Here is a 19,658-nt window from a genome sequence, read left to right as displayed (position 1 = left end):
ATTTGCTCTGGGGGGAAGATTTCTGTTTTCTTCTGTGGAATGGCAACAAACGACTTAATGTCTCGTCTCCTGCCCTGTCTCAGTCTGCGAGTGTGTTGGTACCTGACCTTGTGCTCTTGAATCCCCGGTCTTCTAGGTGCTCGAAGGAGTTGAACCAATGGGAAGCCTTGACGGAGTATGGCCAGTCCAAAGGGCACATAAACCCTTACCTCGTCCTCGAGTGTGCTTGGCGGGTGTCCAACTGGACCGCCATGAAGGAGGCACTGGTGCAGGTGAGGCCACTTTCCTGCTGCCTGAGAACTCGCTGGGCCCAGATTATGTTCTCCACAGCCGCGTGGGTCCCTTCCACAAAGCCCTAAGTCTCTAGAGTGTTCTCCTCACTTAGAGCAAACTGGGCATTTTGGCAGATGAAAAATAGCACTTGGGAAGCAGGCATTATTTTTGGTCGTCTCTAAGCCCTTTCCTGGATCGGTTCCATCTAGGCGTTAGATTAAGTAGTAGTCCGTCGAGGCGGACTTGGTGCAGAAGCACGGCTGGAAGTGCAGGCGCAAGGGCACATCCCGGGCCGGGCCTGGCGGTAAGGTCTGCTGAGTGATGTGGTGTTACAAAGTGTGTTCTGTGTCGCACGAGTGAAAGCAGCGTAGTGTAACGGAACTTGAGTCATTAACTTGGTTGAGCCCCACTTCTTTTTTTAAGTTTATTTTGAGAGACAGTGGGTACACAAGTGCAGGGAAGGGGCAGAGAGAGAGGGAGAGAGAGAATCGCAAGCAGACTCCATGCTGTCAGTGCAGAGCCTGACACAGGGCTGGATCCTGGGAACTGTGAGGTCATGACCTGAGAGTCGGATGCTTAACCAGCTGAGCCACCCAGGTGCGCCCTGAGCTCCACGTTTTTTAAGGTGAAGTTCCATCCAGCAGAACTGAGTACCCAGCGGGAAGGTGGGCACAGAGGTGCAGCTCCCTCTGTCTCCACTGGGGGAGATCAGGCCCCGAAAGCTGCAGTATTGCACGGTACGACTCTGTGTCATCTGGACCCCACGTTAGGCAGTCCTCGGATGCAGCCGTTCTTTTTGCTCCTCATTTGTCATCTGGGCCCTTCCTCCTGTTCCCCTTCGGCCTCCTTCCCTGCTCCTCCTCGGCTCTCCACCTTTTCCCTGTGACGTTCATGCTTGGGGTTGAGCTGAAGGAAGTGCTACCGTCCTGTCCTCACCTGCCCTTCTACCCAGTAGGGTTTAGTTACATCCACACCACTGATTTTCCTCTTCTCTTGTCATTTGGAGACGGCAAGAGCACGTGGGATTATGGGGCTGCTTTCTCGCAAATGAGGAGTCCAGAATTTTAACCTGTATTGTGGTTACTGTGGTTCCTGATGTTACTCTTTAACAAACGTGTAGAAGGTCATGGAACTGAGATGGTCACAGACCGTGTGAACAGGGCTTGACTTTGGGGTTGGGATCTGGAAATTGCTCATCTGATGCAGGGAGTTTGTTACTCCCAGAGATGACCAGTCTCGTGTTATGGGTAAAATACAGATTTTTTTTTTTTTTCTGACAAAATGTATTTACGTTCTACTGAGTAAATATTTATAGCTCGATCTGATGTTTCCTTTTTACTCCCTTCCCAGGGTTTCGCTTAGCCAAATACACACAGCGTCGTGCTATCCATAATCTGATCAGTGAATTTCTTCTTTCAGAAGCACTTGATAATTTTCCAAAGACTTGTAAGGCACATGCTGATTAGGAAAAAGCTCAAAGTATGTGAATAAACATTCTTAGGAGTCTGCAATAAATTCAAGTAGTCTTCATAGTCCAAAATTATTTACTCATTTACTAATACTTAAAGGAAAAAAATCAAATGACTTCTGTTTTCGTTCCTGTGCATTGTGATTCCAGGGCTGCTTGCAGAAGTACCATTATTTCTTGGTTTGGGTTAATAAACGGCATAGGAAACAGAAGAGATGCCTGTGTTCTTGGTTTACGGAGGATAGGTGTGGTGATTGACAAAAGCCCATCTTCTTGGATAGTGTTTAAGTCCAGAAAATGTGAGGTCGGTGTGATTTTAGAGGATTGTATTAGAAGCACATGTTTTGACAAGTCTGTCTTCCTGAATTTCTTCCATCATTGGGTTATTGAGATCGAGAGAGGCTGTGAACGTGAACATGCTTGAAGAAGTGAGGTGTCAGAAAAAACAAGCCAGAGAGTTCTATGAATGCAGGATGGCGCTGTCTTCACCATCCTCATCATACTTGCGTGATTTAGGTGGTATTAGGGCACTAAAATGTGTATCGGGTTTATTTGCTAACGATGCTTCAGAATGAATGTTATGTTGGTCTCACATCGAATCCTATAAAATACCTTCAACGGAGAGATGCTTTCTTCTTAACACACAGAGATTATTTTGAAAAGACCTTAATTTTTTTATCATTTGTTTTTGAATGCTCTGTAAGAGACTGATCAAATGAGACAAGTTGTAATGCTTTCTTCAGCAGGTGGTTGGCAAATAGAGCTTTCGAGGGCAGAAAGGGGGAGCATGTGGAGCCTTTACGTGGCTCTGGGCCATGTGTGTGTGTGTGTGGGGAGGGGGGGCCGGGTCAGAGCCAACGAGAGGAAATGTGACCGCTCTGGGCTCAGTCTGCTTCATAATAGAACTGATAACTAAGATAGAAGAAATCTAGGGGAAATTAAGTGACAGTGAAATTTATGAGTGTTTTCTCATATTCCTAACCTAAACCATCGACTTTTGCTTCCTTCTATAACATGGAACAAGTTAGATTAGTTTCTCAGGCTAACAGTTATGAACTGGAAACAATTCAAAATTATATCGATCCGAGTGGAGTTGAACGTATATTTAATACTTTGGAAATTCTCTGGCTGACTTTGTAGCCGAGCGGTGGTCGTTAATCTTTTCTATCACAACAGCGATCAGTTTCCCTCTTTTTTGGAATCACTAATGACCTTAAAGTGAGGACCCTGTAGAGACTTGGGTGCTCACTGGTTTTGGGAAAAGGAGAGTATCTAGGAAATGTAACCTACATGCCTGACTTCTGAAAAGAAAAGAAGCATCTATTCATGGCTTAATGTCTGTTTATCTCCTTGTAAAATTGGCTCCCAAACAATCGGCCTACCATGTTGACCCTTCACACTGAAAGGAAGTTTGCCCATTGCATCCACGCACTGTGTTTTCACCACCAGGTGGAAGTAAGTTGCCCCAAAGAGATGGCTTGGAAGGTCAACATGTACCGCGGGTACCTGGCTATCTGCCACCCCGAGGAGCAGCAGCTCAGCTTCATCGAGCGCCTGGTGGAGATGGCCAGCAGCTTGGCCATCCGCGAGTGGCGGCGGCTGCCGCACGTGGTGTCGCACGTGCACACGCCTCTTCTCCAGGTGGGTACGCGCGTGTCCTCGGGCGGTCTCGGGGGCCGTCACAGCAGGCCACCCCCTGGCCAGGCTTAGGTCCGTAAACTGACCTGGATGACCGAGAGGAAGATCCTCTCACCTGTCCTGTCCTCTCTCATTCAAGCTGGTCCTCAGCGAAAGGAAGGCCAGAGTCTCAATCCTGAGGGATGAAATGTGGCTTCTCTTTTGGGAGCTTCTGTGGCCTGTAAATGACAGATGACATCCCACGAGTGACTTTGAGGATTCTTAATTTTGCTCTAGGCATTTTCTTTCACGTCCCCTGTGCCACCATCAATGTGTGATGCCACTGCACAGCCTAAAAAGTCCTGCGTCCTCAGAGACCCTTAAGATTGCCGGTCTAGGGGCGCCTGGGTGGCGCAGTCGGTTAAGCGTCCGACTTCAGCCAGGTCACGATCTCGCGGTCCGTGAGTTCGAGCCCCGCGTCAGGCTCTGGGCTGATGGCTCGGAGCCTGGAGCCTGTTTCCGATTCTGTGTCTCCCTCTCTCTCTGCCCCTCCCCCGTTCATGCTCTGTCTCTCTCTGTCCCAAAAATAAAAAAAAAAAAAAAAAAAAAAAAAAGATTGCCGGTCTAGCCTGTGCCTTAGCCTCTTCCTCTGTGGGTCATCTCCCTGTTGCTGACAGTGTGTTCCAGCCACACAGGCCACCTGTTCAGCTGCTCAGCTCTGACGCAGTCTCTCCCCACAGCCCCTCACATGTGCTGCTTCTCTCCATAGAACCCCCTTCTTCCCACCCCTCTGGCTGCCCTTGAGGCTCTGTATAAGCAGGAAGTGACAGCTAAGGCAGGACTGAAAATCGCCTGGTTGAGTGTCAAATGCATGCCAGGGCAGGCACACGGCCCCTCAGCAAAGGCCGAGAGACTTAACTGGTTCTGGTCTTTGGGGAAATCTCTGGTTAGCTAGCTGACCACAGAGCTAACTGAGCAGAGACTTAAGTGGGTGCATTTTACAAATAATATAGAAATAGTGTACCAACGTATTTAACCATAGTAGGGATTCCAGAAGGAATGAAGCCAGAAAAGGGGCTGATGGGGCATTTGAAGAAATAAGGGCTGAAAACTGCCCAAATTTGATAAGGAACCCAATTTCATTTACAAAGGAGATGTACAGATGATCTTACAAGCAAGGGAACAGCTGCTCAGCATCAGTCATTAGGAAAATGCAAATCAAAACCATGGCAAGATACTATTTCACACCTACTAGGATAAAAAAGATAGTAACATGTTGGTGAGGATGTGGAGGAATTAGAACCCACATTATACTGCTGGTGGGATTATAAAATAGCCTGGAAACAGTCTGCCGGTTCTTCAGAATATGAAGTGTAGAATGACCATATGACAGCTGTTTCAATCCTAGAGAAATTAAAACACAACCACACAAATACTTGTATGCCGATGTTCCCAGCAGCATAGTGTACATTAAATAGCCAAAATGTGGAAACTAGCCACGTGACCCTCCACTGACGAGTAGATAAAAAGTGGCGTGTCTGGGCAGTACGAAGGAGTGGAGTCCTGGTACAGGTGGGTGAGCCTTAGAAATACCCTGAGTGAAGAAGCCAGGCACAGAAGGCCATATGCCGTCTAACTCCACTTAGGAGAAGTGCCCAGGATAGGGCACTCCACAGAGACAGAGCAGGCCAGCGATTGTCACCTTCGTGGGGAGGAAGGATGCAGCGAGGCCGCTGAACGGGTCCAGGGCCGCTGTGGGGAGTGATGAGAATGTTCCATACTTAGGTGCTGTTGATGATTCTGCAGTGCTGAGAATATATTAAAAACTACTGAACTGAAAACTTGAGTGATTTCAGTGATATTTTAATTGTATGTCTGTAAAGCTGTTGTAAAAGAAATACCCCACTGTTGGGTTTCTGGTGAGGTTTTGGTGAGAGGGAGGTTTCAGGACACTGAAGGCAATGCCCTGAACTTGAGGTGCGGATAGAGAGCAGAGATTCATGCAGGCAGTGTCTACCACTAAGCTCAGTCAACGAGCTAGCAGGTGCCAAGCCTAGTGCCATGTTGGCGAGGATGTAACACTTTTGAAACAAAAATTCTGCCCCAGAGGAGGATCCAGCTGGAGAGAGGGCAGCCATAAGAAGCAAAACTTAAAACAAGAATTCAGTGCCGTGTGGTAGGACAGGGAGTAAACACAGGATTTAGAGAAGGGAGAAATCCCTGTGGGAGGGAGTAGAACCTTCCAGGTAGGATTTGGATAGGATCGGGATTGTGCCAGGGCATTTCCATCAGTTTGGAGCCAGCAACTCATCAGGGTGTAAAGGGCAATGAATTGGACAGACCCACGAGAGACATGACTGAAGATGTATGTGCCAGCCCAAAGGGATCACCTGTGAATCCTGTTTTCAGATGCATGGTGTGGCTCTGGGTTTAAGTTGCTGGAAGGAGGGCCTGAGGGCAGGGGGCCAGGCTGCTGTGGTCCGAGCTCGGTAGGAGAGCCACACTTCGTTGGTGGCAGAGGGAATGGGAAAGAACTAGTGTGGGGGGACTGCCGTTAGCAAGGTGTGCTGCCCACACCACTGTCGTCCCTCTCCTATCGCAGTAGCCGCAGAGCTGAGCTTTTAAAAGTGGGGGGAGCACAAGAGCACACTTTGGGGTGAAGAGTAAGTGAAGCGTGGCCTTGAGGTGTCTATACGAGCTGGAGAGCTTCCTCGGTGAGTCGTGACAGCCTGACAGTCGTTGGATTGCTGAAGGGCTCTGATTTATGTTCCTCATGTGCCCTTCAATGCTTACCGTGGAATCCCTTCTGCCGGTCCCATTCAGGCAGCCCAGCAAATCATTGAGCTTCAGGAAGCTGCACAAATAAACGCAGGCTTGCAGCCGACCAACCTGGGCCGGAACAATAGCCTACATGACATGAAGACGGTGGTGAAGACTTGGAGGAACCGGCTGCCCATCGTGTCTGATGACTTGTCCCACTGGAGCAGCGTGTTCATGTGGAGGCAGCATCATTACCAGGGTAAACCTACCTGGTCCGGCATGCATTCATCATGTAATTTTCCAGACACCCCACTGTTCTGGTTTCATGTCTTGGTTTTGTCGTGTTTTTTTTTCTTTTACCAGATTTTCTATTTTCTGGCAGGTTGGGTAGGTGGTGGTTGGTATGGCAAGGGTAGAAGTGAAGGCAGTGAAAGGTGGGGAGATTTCCCCACCCTGTTAACACTTTGCTGGCACAGGAGCTGCTGGGGTGCAGGCTGGGGGATCGGAGCTCCGGGGTGTGGCGCTCGTGGTGAAGGTCCCCGAGGAAGAGCCACTTGAAGGTGGCCGTGTGGAGGCTTCTCCAGTCTTCCTGGGCCTTTTGGCTCATCCCCTCACCCCGCCAGACTTCTGTTTAGAGCCACCTTTGCCATTTAGTTAGCCACGATGGTAAATGCTCAGCTCACTAGTCAGCGCTTTTTACACCTTACTCTTGCGTAAAATACTTTCTTTGTGTAAAATGCAAGGAAAGGTAACGGGTTTATCACAGAGCTTCCCGTTTTCATAAGCCATGTGTGTGTGTTTTTCATTTTTTATTTAAGCCTTATCGTGGAACACTTTGAGAAATGTTGCGCGGGGACTGATAGCTCTTTTCTTTGCTCTCTAGCGATTGTAACTGCATATGAAAACAGTTCTCAGCACGATCCAAGTTCAAACAATGCCATGCTCGGGGTGCATGCGTCTGCTTCTGCGATCATCCAGTATGGGAAGATTGCCCGAAAACAAGGACTGGTCAATGTAGCTCTGGACATACTAAGTCGTATTCACACTATTCCAACTGTGCCTATTGTGGATTGCTTCCAGAAGATTCGACAGCAAGTCAAATGCTACCTCCAGCTGGCAGGAGTCATGGGGAAGAACGAGTGTATGCAGGTACAGTGACAGCGGAAGCCCCTTTGCTGAGGTGGTCCGGCGAAGAGCGAGTGCCCACGTGCGAACTCCTGGTGCAGATTGTAGGGAAAGCGAGCCAGAACTTTCTGAAAGCACAGTGTCGTTAGTGGGAAACTGTCCTTTCAAAAACCGAAAGGGAAAGGAAAGCACTGGAGCGTTTGAAGTACATTTTATGGTCTCAGCTCTATACTACGCTTGGTTAAGGTTATGTAAGGAAAGAAAATGAAAAACTGATTATGGGGGTATAAGGGAGATTTTGACGACAATCAGAGGAACGTTAATAAAAACGAAGAGACAAACTAGACGCGTAAAGTTATAGAAAAAAACAGTATCCTTTAAGGTGTCCAGCACTGAATCTGGCATTTAGCAATTCACTTAGGAGCTGTCTGTCTGTCCATCTAGAGCTGTTTGTGGTGGGCGAGGTCTGCTGTCAACTTCACGTACACTTGTCGATGACCTTTAGGGCTTACCGCCTAGCTAAATATTTTGATGAAATTTCAGTAACTCTTTTCCTACTTGTTTTGTTTGTTTGTTTTTAAACAGGGCCTTGAAGTTATTGAATCTACAAACCTAAAATACTTCACAAAAGAGATGACTGCTGAGTTTTACGCCCTGAAGGGAATGTTCTTGGCTCAGATCAACAAGTATGTATGTTACGTAGAAGGAGAGTAAGAGGAAAATTCGTCAGATTATGTAAATAGTTTTTTATAACTTGAAGTGCCTGTGAAGCTCAAAGTCTGTATGGTTCGGTGACAGTTGTCAGGTGTGATGTTTCAGGTGTCCTATCTCTGTGAAGATCGTAAGTTGCGGCAGATTGGTAAGCCAGTTTGATGTATAGAACTTAGAGGCGTTTTTTTTTTTTTAAATGAGTTGCTTGAACACAAAAATGCTGATGGCATGGATTCATTTCCCCATTTTCGCAGCATGACATTTTGGACCAGAGGTGATTTCATTCCTTTTATGGAGACATTTCCTGTTTTAGAGCAGGGGACCAGTCGGTAGTAACATGCAGGCCAAACCCAGCCAGGATCTGGTTTTTATAAGTGATGTGCTGGGACACACCGATCCCCACTGACACTGCCTGTGTGGCCACTTTCACACTACAGCCACAGTTGTGACAAATTGTTGGGCCCACGAAGCCTAAACCTGCTTATCATCTGGTGCATTACAGAAAAAGGTCACAGAATCCTGTTTTGCAGAAATGCACATCAGATGAAGTTTTATAAGAAGTGTACAAATGAGATATACTGACAAGATGCTGCTCGATGCCGTATGTAGAGTTTGAAGCGCTCTCAAACTCTCACGTTTTCAACAATAGGGGTTACTTCTTTAGCTTATTTTAAATAAGGAAGTGATTTTGTCAAAGTAAAAGTTTTTTTTGGGTTTTTTTTGTTGTTGTTTTTAGTGTTTTAAATTCATATGACATAAAATAACCCATTTGAAAGCATACGGTTCAGTGGGTTTTAGTACATTCACAGAGTTGTACACATCACCACCTGCTATTTCTAAAACCTTTCCATCATCCCCAAAAGAAACCACATACCTGTTAGCAGTCACTCCCTATTTTCTCCTTCCTTTGTCCCCTGACAGCTGCTAATCTTTTCCTATCTCTATGACGTGCCCATTCTCAACATTTCGTATAAACGGAACCATACAGTCTGTGGCCTTTTGTGCCCAGCTTCTCACGCAGCATCATGGTTTTAAGGGTTGTCTGTGCTGTAGCCGATGCAAGTGCTTTGCTCCACTTTGTGGGTAAAGAACGCTCCACTGTGTGTCTATACATTTTATTTATCTGCTCAACAGTTAATGGGCATTTGGATGGTTTCTGCTCGTGGCTGCTGTGAGTCATGTTGCTGTGAACGTTCACGTACAAGGTTTTGTGTGAGCATGTGCTTTCACTGGTCTTGGGGACACATACTTCAGGGTGAAATCACTGGGTCACGTGGCACTTACCTTTTTGAGAATCTGCCAAATGGTTTTACGCAGTGGCTGCTCCATTTTACATTCCCACCAGCAGTCTCCATGCTTTCCAGTTTCTCCGCATCTTTGCCAACACTCATTACTTCCCACTTTGCTGATCATGGCCATGCTGGTGCCTCGCTGCAGTGTTGACCGTCCTTTTCCTGGTGGTGGGTGGTGTTGAGCATCTATTCTTCTCCCCGGAGACGTGTGTTCGGTTATTTTGCCCATTTCTTAGTTGGACTATCTGACTTTTTACCTTCGAGCTCCAGTTCTTACACGTGTGGACGAAGGTCTCTCTGTCGGGTGTGTCACTGCAACGCCTCATGTTCTTGCCGGTGCCCCCAACGCACACAGCCTCTCGTTTCGAAGTCCAGTGCATCCGTTTTCTTAGGCTGCTCGTACTTCTGATGCCATAGCTAAGACCCCACCGCCGAACCCACGGTCACAAGATTTACTTCTGTGATTTCTTGAAAGAGTCTTACGGGTTTAGCTCTTGCATTTAGGTCTTTAACCATTTTGAGTTAATTTTTATACGTGGCATGAGGTAGTGGTCCAGATACGTTCTTTGGCACTTGTACGTACTGTGTCCCAGCACCATTCCTTGAAAAGACTTACTTCCCCGTAGAATGACCTTGGCACCCTTTTTGAAAGTTAGTCGACCAGAGGAATCCAGGTTTGCTTCTGGACACTCGGTTCCATCCCCTGATGTACGTCTGTCCTTACACGGCTGCCACACCGTGTTGCTCACTGTTGCTTTGCAGTAAAGTTTGAAACAGGGAAGTGTTCTTCAGCTTGATTCTTGTTTGAGATTGTTGGCTGTTTGGAGTTGCTAACATTTTTCCACGTGAACGTTAGGTTATCCATTTCTGTAAAAGAGGCAGCCAGGATTGTAGAGCTTGAATCCGTAGGTTAACTTGGGGAATATTGTCATCATAATGATATTAAATCTTCCCATTCAGGAGCACAAGAGGTGTTTATCTTTGTTTCATTTAACAGTGTTTTATAGCTCTTAACGTCCAAGTCTTGCATTTTTGGTGTTAAATGATTCCTAAAAGATCTTAATGTTACTGTAAATCATTTTCTTAACTTTATTTCTAGATTCTCCATTGCTAAAGTATAGAGATACAACTGAATTTTGTATACTTCTCTTACATTTTCAACTTTGTGAAGTGTTTATTTACTCTGATCGTTTTGTGTGTGTGTGTGTGGATTCTTGGGGGTGTTCTTTACGTAAGATCGCGTCATCTGCAAATGGAGATAATTGTACATCTTCGTCTCCAATCTGGATGCCTTTGCTTTTTTCTTGCCTAATTGCTCTACCTGGGACTTTCAATACTGAGTTCAGGAGAAGTGGTGAAAGTTCTTGCCTTGTTCCTGATCATAGAGGAAGACCTTTCAGCCTTTCCGCACTGACTGTGATGTTACCGAGGGGCTTTTTGTGTGTGGCCTTTATTCTGTTAGGGTAGTTTCCTTCCATACCTGGTTCGTGGGCCGTGTTTATCATGAAAGGGTGTTGGATTTCATCAAATGCTTTTCCTGCACCAACTGATGGGCTCCATGTTTTTCCTCTTCATTCTGTTCATGTGATGTGTCACATGGGCTGACTTTTTGTTTGTTGATCACCACCTTGTGTTGCAATAAATCTCATTTGACCTTGATCATGGTGTATGATCCTTTTCATGCGGTTGGATTCGATCTGCGTTTAGATTCACAAGGGCCAGGAATATCTAGTTCTTTTGTGTCTTGTACGTTGTTGGAAGATGCAAAACTGTCTCTTATTTGCAGCTAGTGACATGGTGCAATCACTGTGGAAAATGGTTTGTCAGCTCCTCAAAAAATTAAATGCAGAATTATCCTATGACCTGGGAATTCCAGTCTTAGATGCATAGGCAAGAGAATAAGGAATGGTGCTCAAGCAGGCACTTGCTCACGAGTGTTCATAGCAGCTCTGTGCACAGTAGCCGGCACAGACAAAACTTGGCAAAACAGCTCAAGTGAACGGGTAAGCAGTGCAACAGACAGAAGTGAGACGTAAAAAGGAACAAGAGGCTGACGCTGCCTACAACATAGGTGAACCTCAGATGCTGTGCTGAGAGAAGCCAGACGCAAAATCACATGATACATAATCCCGTTTATACGAACCATGCAGGTAAGGTCAAGGCACAGAGCCAGAAAGCTGGCTGGCAGTCACCAGGGGCTGAAGGTTGGGGGAAACAGAGACCGACTGCTCCGTGGTGTGGGTTTCGTTTTGGGATGATGACAGTGTTTTGGAACCCAATTGAGTAGCAGTTGTATGACATTTTGAGTGTACTAAACGCCATTGAATTATCCATCTTAAAATGCTTGGTTTTATGTTACACAAAGCTCACCTAAAAATAATTATGCTCTGATTTGTGTCCTCTCAGATCTGAGGAAGCAAACAAAGCCTTTTCTGCAGCCGTACAAATGCACGACGTGCTGGTGAAAGCTTGGGCCATGTGGGGCGACTACCTGGAGAACATCTTCGTGAAGGAGCGGCAGCTGCACCTCGGGGTGTCCGCCATCACCTGTTACCTGCACGCCTGCCGGCATCAGAATGAGAGCAAATCGAGGAAATACTTAGCCAAGGTGAGAACGAAAGAACCAGTTTTCCCCGAAGGCCTCCAGTAGCCTTAAGGCTTCCACGAGGAATCGGCTGTTTCCTAATCCGTGCTGGGGTAGGGGGGACTGTCTCACGCCTGCACCATCGGTCCCCGTCACTCTTGACAGCATCTGTCATCGTTCCATTTGCGAACTAAGAAAACTTGAGTCCAGTGTTCTCTTTGGGGTCTCCCTCTGGAGACTGCCGGGGAGGCTGTCGGCGGGGGGGGGGGGGGGGGAGCAGTGCTTACCTGCCGGACACCCCATAGATGCTCACATCTCACCTGCAGGGAAGGTGCGCATGGTCACAGAGCTGCTCAGCTCTAGTCGCAGGGGGCGTGGGATCCTCTGACTTCCACAGACACTGCAGGGTGAGGTCACAGCTGCTAGAGTTCTTGTCCCATATCACCCCAGCACCGTGCCATGGACCATGCCGAGGGTGACTGCTTGACCCTGAGGCTGCTTCCTCAGCGTGGCTTCTCGTCTTTTTACTTACGTAATTCTTATCAATATATTCAAGAAACAGAAACAAAACCCAGAATTAATCCTTGTAGAAAACTTGGAGTAAGTTCTGCTTTTCTGTTTTGTCCGTTAAGGGTTTGGGTTTCTTAGGATTCCTTGATTTGACGTCAACATCTGGAATGAATGTCAGCACCTGGTATTTAAAAGTGACCCTAGAAACACAGACTAGCTATAGTGATGCAAAGAAGCTGCCTAAGTATCTGACTTCGGATTTGCCTACTTCTCAATATAATTGTTGGAGACAGTGGACACCAGGCTGCCGCGTGTGGCCCACCTGACGCCGGGGTGCTGTTCATCAGAGATTTTTGGCAAAAGGCCCTTTTGTTTTGGTGAGGTCATGAGTGTGAATTCGGAGGTCACTGGCCACTGGTCGCCGGCAGGTTGGGGCAGTTAATGATTGGCAGTAATGCTGAGTCTACATAAGGACCGTGTGCACACTTGGGGTTTTATCCGTCTGTGATTTATACGTGAAGTTTAGCAGCATTGGCCATTTCGTACGTACTTTTCACACATTGCCCATAAGGCTATTCTATGTGCTATGTTGGGAAAAAGGCACCGGATTAAGGGCCTCAATCTTTATTCACCTCTAGGATTTTTCCTCCTGTCTTAGGTGCTGTGGCTTCTGAGTTTTGATGACGACAAAAATACTTTGGCAGATGCTGTCGACAAGTACTGCATCGGCGTGCCGCCCATCCAGTGGCTGGCCTGGATCCCCCAGCTGCTCACCTGCCTGGTTGGCTCCGAGGGAAAGCTGCTTTTGAACCTTATTAGCCAGGTGCGAATAACAAGGTCTCTTTGTTCACAAGAAAATTATGTCTTCATCTCACATTGTTTTTTCTGGAAAGAAGGTGCATGCTCAAAACACTGAAAATAAGTGAAAGATAGGAAGATGTACACATTTAGACATCACTTGATCTGAAGCACAATTAGATGTGATCGCAGAATTAGGGGCACCTGGGTGGCCCAGTGTGTTAAGCATCCAACTTCACTTCAGGTCATGATCTCGCAGTTTGTGAGTTCGAGCCCTGTGTCGGGCTCTGAGCTCCGTGCTGACAGCTCAGGGCCTGGAGCCTTCTTTAGATTCTGTGTCTCCCTCTCTCTCTGTCCCTCCCCTGCTCACTCGCTCACTCTCTCTCAAAAAATAAAAGCCTTAAGAAAAAAAAAAAGAAACGATTGAAGAATAGGTCAAGGTTGCAGTGAAATAAGCCACTCGGTTGTTATGTGTTAAAATGCTAATTTTTTTGCTTACGTATGATGCCACATAAAGATGCAGATGAAACAAGCATTCTCTTAAAACGTACAGTTACTAGTGGTTACTCTGAAATACAGTGAAATGCGTATCTCATCGTAGTTGGTTTCCCATCATCGTGCCGGAACCCTTTGGAGCCTCCCTTCAAACTGAAGTCAGCATAATGGTAGCCTTGTCCCACCTTGTGCAGTTGTGCAGGGTGAAAGCTGTGTGCACTGGGGACGGGCTTTGGAGATGGGACACACTGGGGTCCTGTGGGCTTTCATGACCATTAGTTGAGATGATTTCAGATTGTCCCTCTTCTGTGAGAAGCCTGCTGGGTAGAGGAAGGACCCAGACAGTAGACGTTTGGAGACTGTTCTGTCTCATGTACAGTCCCCTTGACTGTGTTTCTTTCTGTAAAGTTAGCCCCGTGACTGACTTCATGAATGAAGTGGCTCCCAACTGAGCGTTTAGGAATATGACACTCATCTGTCTTTACATGAGATGCATCATGCACGTTGTACCCAGAAATGGGTTTACTTTTTCCCTCGAGAGACTGCAGCTATGTTCCTGGATGCTGGCATTTTGCTTGACGTTTATCTGCTCGATTCAGTCCATTTGGTATTGTCCTCATTGAACGTCTAGAGCTAGATGTCATTGGTGTCTTCTGGGCACATTTTGAAGAGTGTGAGTAACATGATAGTAGCTATTCAGACCTTTTGAGGAAGCCATAAAGCCCCAGTTTGGTAAGACTGTTGTTTCTTATCTTAAATAGAAAATTTTCAGCATCCTCCTTGCTGACGTCACGTACAGTAAAGTTCTTCACTAATGAACCTAATAGAATCGGTTCCCAGTGAATTGCCTAACAGAAAGACTGACTGGTGTCATTTTGTGTTTCCCTGTTACTTACCCAAGTAGGATCCAGGGACCAGTGTGTTTTGCCCTCCTCAGATTTACCAAATCAAACGAAAGTGGTTTCTCTGTCATTAACCGTCCGTCCCTAGGCAGAACCAGTTGGGCACCACGTTGATCTCTCTCAGACCTTTCGAGGGAAACTAGGTATTTTACCTGCTGTTTAATCCGAACTCATGTATTAGCTCAGTGGTATAGTATTTTGCCTCCTTGGTCCAGATGCAGACCCCCACCCACCATTTATGAACGACAAGTTATTTTCCATACAGATTGTCCTCATCTAGAAGCACAGTGGTGAGCAGTGCTCTTTATGCTCCGTGTCTCTGAGCAGGTTGGACGCGTGTATCCCCAGGCGGTCTACTTTCCCATCCGGACCCTGTACCTGACCCTGAAAATAGAGCAGCGGGAACGCTACAAGAGCGGTATGTCTCGGGCGGGGCCAGCTGGCCAGACCGCGGAGGGCTCATTGCGTGGGGGCATTCCATGTGCCGACGGCTGTGGACACGCTCCCGCCCTCAGCCTGTCTGTCTCTAGCCAGTGAGAGGACACTTCGGGGCTGGGAGGCAAAACCTGATCACTGAGGGAAGTCGATGGTTTGCCGTTGCTGTGGTTTAATAGGGTTTGTTTACCTGAGTGATTTGGTCCATAAGTAGAAAAAAATATATGAAATTTTTACCTCAAATTGTAAAGTTCAGTAATGCGTCCTGGTAAGCAATGTAAGTGTCACCTACTGTACGTGTCCTTTGTAAGAAATATCTTCTGCTGTCAGAAGAATCCGCATAGAAATCAGTCTTGCCAGTTGTGAAAATTTACTCAAACCAGAAGGGTTTTAATCCATATTGAACAGTACTCATATGTGAATAACTTACTAATGGCTTCAGTTGCCCACTGCACATGGTACTGTGTGAGCAGTTGAAGCCCCTTTGCTTCAGGACGTTTTTAACAGCCGGTCGTTTATGCTGCAAGGGCAGAGACTATTTAAAAAGGTGACCTGACCCACTGGGCACGTTTGCACCCCCGGCTGATGAGCTGGGTGAGCCAGGGACTGCACGCACGTCTCTGTGCTGGCCTCACGGCCACCACACCCAGGTGGATGTGTGGTTTGGTCGTTTGAAAATTAAGGTTTTTTTCTTCTGACTGAGCCGAAGCTAGAAAAACGGCCCTTGGGTTCTACGACGTATTTCTCACATGGCAGATGACTGTATTTTTAAAAATACCTTTTTAACGTACATGGTCTGGCTTTCCTCAATGAGGACATGGAGACTTGCCCATTAAATACGTTCAGATTCCCTGAGCTGTCTGCAAGGAATGTGAAGAATTTTTTTCCAAACATTTAAAAAATGCTCAAGCTTTGAGCCAAGTTAAAAAGGAGAGGACCACGAACACTCATGCACCCTCACCTCACTTCACCGCTCAGCACACGGGCCCGTTCGCTTTCCGCTGACACATTGGAGGCCAGGCTGTAGGCAGTGGCGTTCTGCGGGCCTGAGTCCCTCGGTGCACCTCTCCGCGGAGCCGGGGCGGCTCCCACCCAGCCCCCGGGGAGCCGGCTGTCGTGATGTGCTAACACGCCGGCAGGAACAGCGTTGCTTTGGCCGATGGGTCCTCTAGAGCACCGAGCTCTCGCATCGGGCCAGTTTTGCGCTGACATTGGCGTTGTGTGTGTTGCTCTCAGATTCTGGACAGCAGCAGCCAAGTTCAGTGGGTAACCAGTCCCATTCTGCATCAGATCCAGGGCCCATAAGAGCAACAGCACCAATGTGGCGCTGCAGCCGAATCATGCACATGCAGCGAGAACTGCACCCAACACTTCTGTCTTCCCTGGAAGGCATCGTCGATCAGATGGTCTGGTTCAGAGAAAACTGGCACGAAGAGGTACGTGCAGAGAACCCGTCGTCCCGTGTGCTTTGGGCCGTGTTGCCTTCAGATTGGGTGCCTGCTCATTTATGTCTGTGTTGTCGAATCGAACAGTAGAGTAAGCAGATAGTTAATGTTTGCGCACTAATGCAGCCCCAAATATTTGAAGCAGGAAAGTTGAGAAGGAGGTGAAATTGAGAAAGTTCCGCTGGCCTTGACGTGCTTATTACTGTGCTCAATTAAGTATCACTTAGCAGCAGTTCCCCGGGCCGCGGCGGTGGTGGGTGTGCGCTGGGTGCAGGTGTAGGTAGCAGAGGCGGAATTGGTCCTCCAGTGAGCTTTTCCACAGCCAGGCCCTCTCCTTAGTGGTGTTAGCAGTGCAAGCTGATGACAGAGTGATGAGCCCTGTTATCTAGATGTTCATCTTGTTGGCCCAGAGGCCCCCTTGTTACTGTTACCTATGTGTGTGTCAGACACGCAGCAGTAACTTCAGAACTGGCTGCATAGAAAGGGTTTTCCAACAACAGAAGGGTATGTGTGTGACCCAAAAAGTGGAGTTTTGGTTTGGGTTTTTTTCTTTCTCTCTCTCTCTTTTTTTTTTTTTAATGTTCAAGACACTTAGTCCCCATCATTAAAAACTCAGCTGACACCGTGGAGTGCACAGGCGTTCTGTCCCTTCTGTGCTGTCTGATTTTACACGTGCTGTGTGCCGGGAGGCGGTGGTGGGACCTGCCAAGCAGGTGCCGTGTGGTTGGTTAGCCGCTTGAATTGGGAGCTCTGTTTTGTGCATTGTCTTGGGTCTCTTTCTGCTAGGTTCTCAGGCAGCTCCAGCAGGGCCTGGCGAAATGTTACTCTGTTGCATTTGAGAAAAGCGGAGCGGTGTCGGATGCCAAAATTACCCCCCACACTCTAAATTTTGTCAAGAAGTTGGTGAGCACGTTCGGAGTGGGCCTAGAGAACGTGTCCAACGTCTCGACCATGTTCTCCAGCGCGGCCTCTGAGTCCCTGGCCAGGCGGGCACAGGCCACCGCCCAGGACCCTGTCTTCCAGAAGCTAAAGGGCCAGTTCACAACCGGTGAGTCCCTTCCCTATACCTACAGAGTTCCACTTGGCTGTTCTTGGTCTGTCTTTAACATCTCAGCCAGCTAGTTCTTTGTTTTCGTGAGCACTCTACTAGGTGAGCTGGTTGCACTCTGTTTAGAATGTAGCCTCAGGTCACAAGGTCACAGTGACTCTCGCCAGCCTGTGGTTGCCCGTCCTTCTCTGAAGTGAAGGGTTAAGGTTTGGAACCAGGCTCCGCCTGAGGGATGGAGGGTGTGGGGAAGAGGAGGGTTTCAGGCTAAACCTGCCCTTCCCTCCCCTCCCCCCCTCCACACTTGGTTTTTGTAGGAAAATTGAACAGTGTGAGGTGAGGCAGTGGGCTCAAGGTGACAAGTAGGGCTCAGACTCATAGTGGATTCAGGTGGCAGAATGACCAGGAGGTCGTATCGTCATCACTTGTCCCTGGTTTGGGTCCAGGCCTTTTCCGAGAGCCCCAGGAGTATGAACCTTGGCTCCAGCCTGGTGTGATCGAAGGCGAGGTGGTCCGATCTCCCGTGGCCTCAGTCTTCATCTGCCAGACGGGGGCCCTGGTTCCCACAGCGCGTGTGCACAGGGGCCGACCGTGTCCCCCACGCAGGCTGTCTTTGCCACCTGTGTCCTGCCACCACCCTGCCAACCTGCCCGCCCTCTGGCGGAGGAGCCCAGGCCAGCACCGGGGCTCAGTGCGTCTAAAGTATCTTTTAACAACTTGCGTCACAGAGAACACGGCTAGAAACCTGCGCTGTGTAGACTCTGTTGAAATCACATAAAAGAAAATATGTCCCACTAATTACACAGGATGCTTTGCAGCTACAGCCATGACTTACTTTTGATCCATCCAGGATAGGGTGCGTCCTGCCATCATTCCAGGCAGCCCGGGGCCCCTGGGTGTCTTCCCCTGCTGTGTGAGCTGGGCATTAAAGGTAACACTGGACTCGCCTTAAGGTCGAGGGGCTTCCCCTGCTGATCCCACACCTTGAAGAAGATGCTCTTTGAGCGATAAAATACGAGCTTTTCCTATCTTTTACCCTGAAGCACTTTGGTCACCTTAGATTATTTTCCTTGTGATGTTCACGTGACATGCTGTCAGTCTTTCCTGAAAAAGGAAAAGTCTGAGATGAATTTTGTGGAGACTGTTGTATTTTACTTAAAAAATAGGACATTGTCTTTTTTTTTTTTTTTTTTTAAGTTTATTTTTGAGAGAGAGAACACAAGTGAGGGAGGGGCAAAAAGAGAGAGGGAGAGAGAATCCCAAGCAGGCTCCACACTCGGCACAGACAGAGCCCAATGTGGGGCTCGAACTCACAAACTGTGAAATCATGACCTGAGCCAAAATCAGGAATTGGATGCTTAACCAACTGAGACACCCAGGTGCCCCTGTTTAGTATGTCTTTACCTTAAAATGTCTGCTGGTTAAATCAAATGTCATCTGAAACAGAACATTCAGAGGGAGACAAGTCATTTGGGTGTCGATGCAAAAAAAATTTTAAAAACTGAACTGTGAGAGACGACCGCCGTGAGGCTCTGACCCTCTTCCAAGTGTGGGCGTTTCAGATACTTCACTCCGAGCTCTGCATCCCCTCTGGTCACCCGTTCCCAGGAAGGGCCGTCTCTGGGTCCAAGCACCACGTTCTAGTTCCCACAAGGGAGCAAGAGTTGCCCAATCCCGTCTTCGGCCAGTATCGCACGTGCTGGCTGCTACCTAACCCAGTGAGGAGGTGGGAGAAAGCTCAAAAACAGGTCAGATTTATCCCAGAGAATGAAGACTTCTTTCCCTGCACGAACTCGTCCATGAATGTCACAGCCATTTTGTTTGCAGTGGCACCAAACTGAGAATAAGAATGGGGAGTGTGTGCTTTTTCGCAACGGGTTTGCCGCCAGAACACAGGTGTCGTGAAAACCACCGCTAAACCTAAACCAAAATGGGAAAGGAAAAGACTCATATCAACATCGTCGTCATTGGACACGTAGATTCGGGCAAGTCTACCACTACTGGGCATCTGATCTACAAATGTGGTGGGATCGACAAAAGAACTATCGAAAAATTTGAGAAGGAGGCTGCTGAGATGGGAAAGGGCTCCTTCAAGTATGCCTGGGTCTTGGATAAACTGAAAGCCGAACGTGAACGTGGTATCACCATTGATATCTCCCTGTGGAAATTCGAGACCAGCAAGTACTATGTGACCATCA

The 19,658-nt window shown here is 47.8% G+C and overlaps 3 protein-coding genes across 12 annotated transcripts in view; 2 read left to right on the top strand and 1 right to left on the bottom strand.

Annotated features, from left to right (window-relative positions):
* The window catches only part of ATP5MF (ATP synthase membrane subunit f), a 616,357-nt gene that overhangs the window by 190,706 nt on the left and 405,993 nt on the right, over positions 1-19,658 (bottom strand). The window lies entirely within an intron of this gene.
* The window catches only part of TRRAP (transformation/transcription domain associated protein), a 114,088-nt gene that overhangs the window by 80,928 nt on the left and 13,502 nt on the right, over positions 1-19,658 (top strand). For 5 of the 10 annotated variants that reach the window (XM_049639240.1, XM_049639241.1, XM_049639244.1 and 2 more), the window contains exons 56-65: positions 137-272; positions 3,191-3,382; positions 6,182-6,410; positions 7,002-7,267; positions 7,829-7,929; positions 11,653-11,854; positions 12,999-13,163; positions 14,863-14,953; positions 16,207-16,406; positions 17,202-17,463. In XM_049639240.1, coding sequence (XP_049495197.1) covers positions 137-272; positions 3,191-3,382; positions 6,182-6,410; positions 7,002-7,267; positions 7,829-7,929; positions 11,653-11,854; positions 12,999-13,163; positions 14,863-14,953; positions 16,207-16,406; positions 17,202-17,463 — 1,844 coding nt within the window. The remainder of the gene's footprint in view (positions 1-136; positions 273-3,190; positions 3,383-6,181; positions 6,411-7,001; positions 7,268-7,828; positions 7,930-11,652; positions 11,855-12,998; positions 13,164-14,862; positions 14,954-16,206; positions 16,407-17,201; positions 17,464-19,658) is intronic. The other 5 variants (XM_049639246.1, XM_049639245.1, XM_049639248.1 and 2 more) reach the window with 3 other exon arrangements.
* LOC125928569 (elongation factor 1-alpha 1-like) overlaps positions 19,442-19,658 on the top strand; it is a 657-nt gene continuing 440 nt past the window's right edge. The window contains exon 1 of the mRNA XM_049639315.1: positions 19,442-19,658. This exon is cut by the window's right edge and continues 440 nt beyond it. The gene's annotated coding sequence lies outside the window, so the exon portion shown is untranslated.

This window comes from Panthera uncia, chromosome E3 (assembly GCF_023721935.1).
Source record: "Panthera uncia isolate 11264 chromosome E3, Puncia_PCG_1.0, whole genome shotgun sequence".
NCBI classification, from domain to species: domain Eukaryota; kingdom Metazoa; phylum Chordata; class Mammalia; order Carnivora; family Felidae; genus Panthera; species Panthera uncia.
Note: the sequence above shows the minus strand (reverse complement) of the source record. Positions and strands in the feature narration are given on the sequence as shown.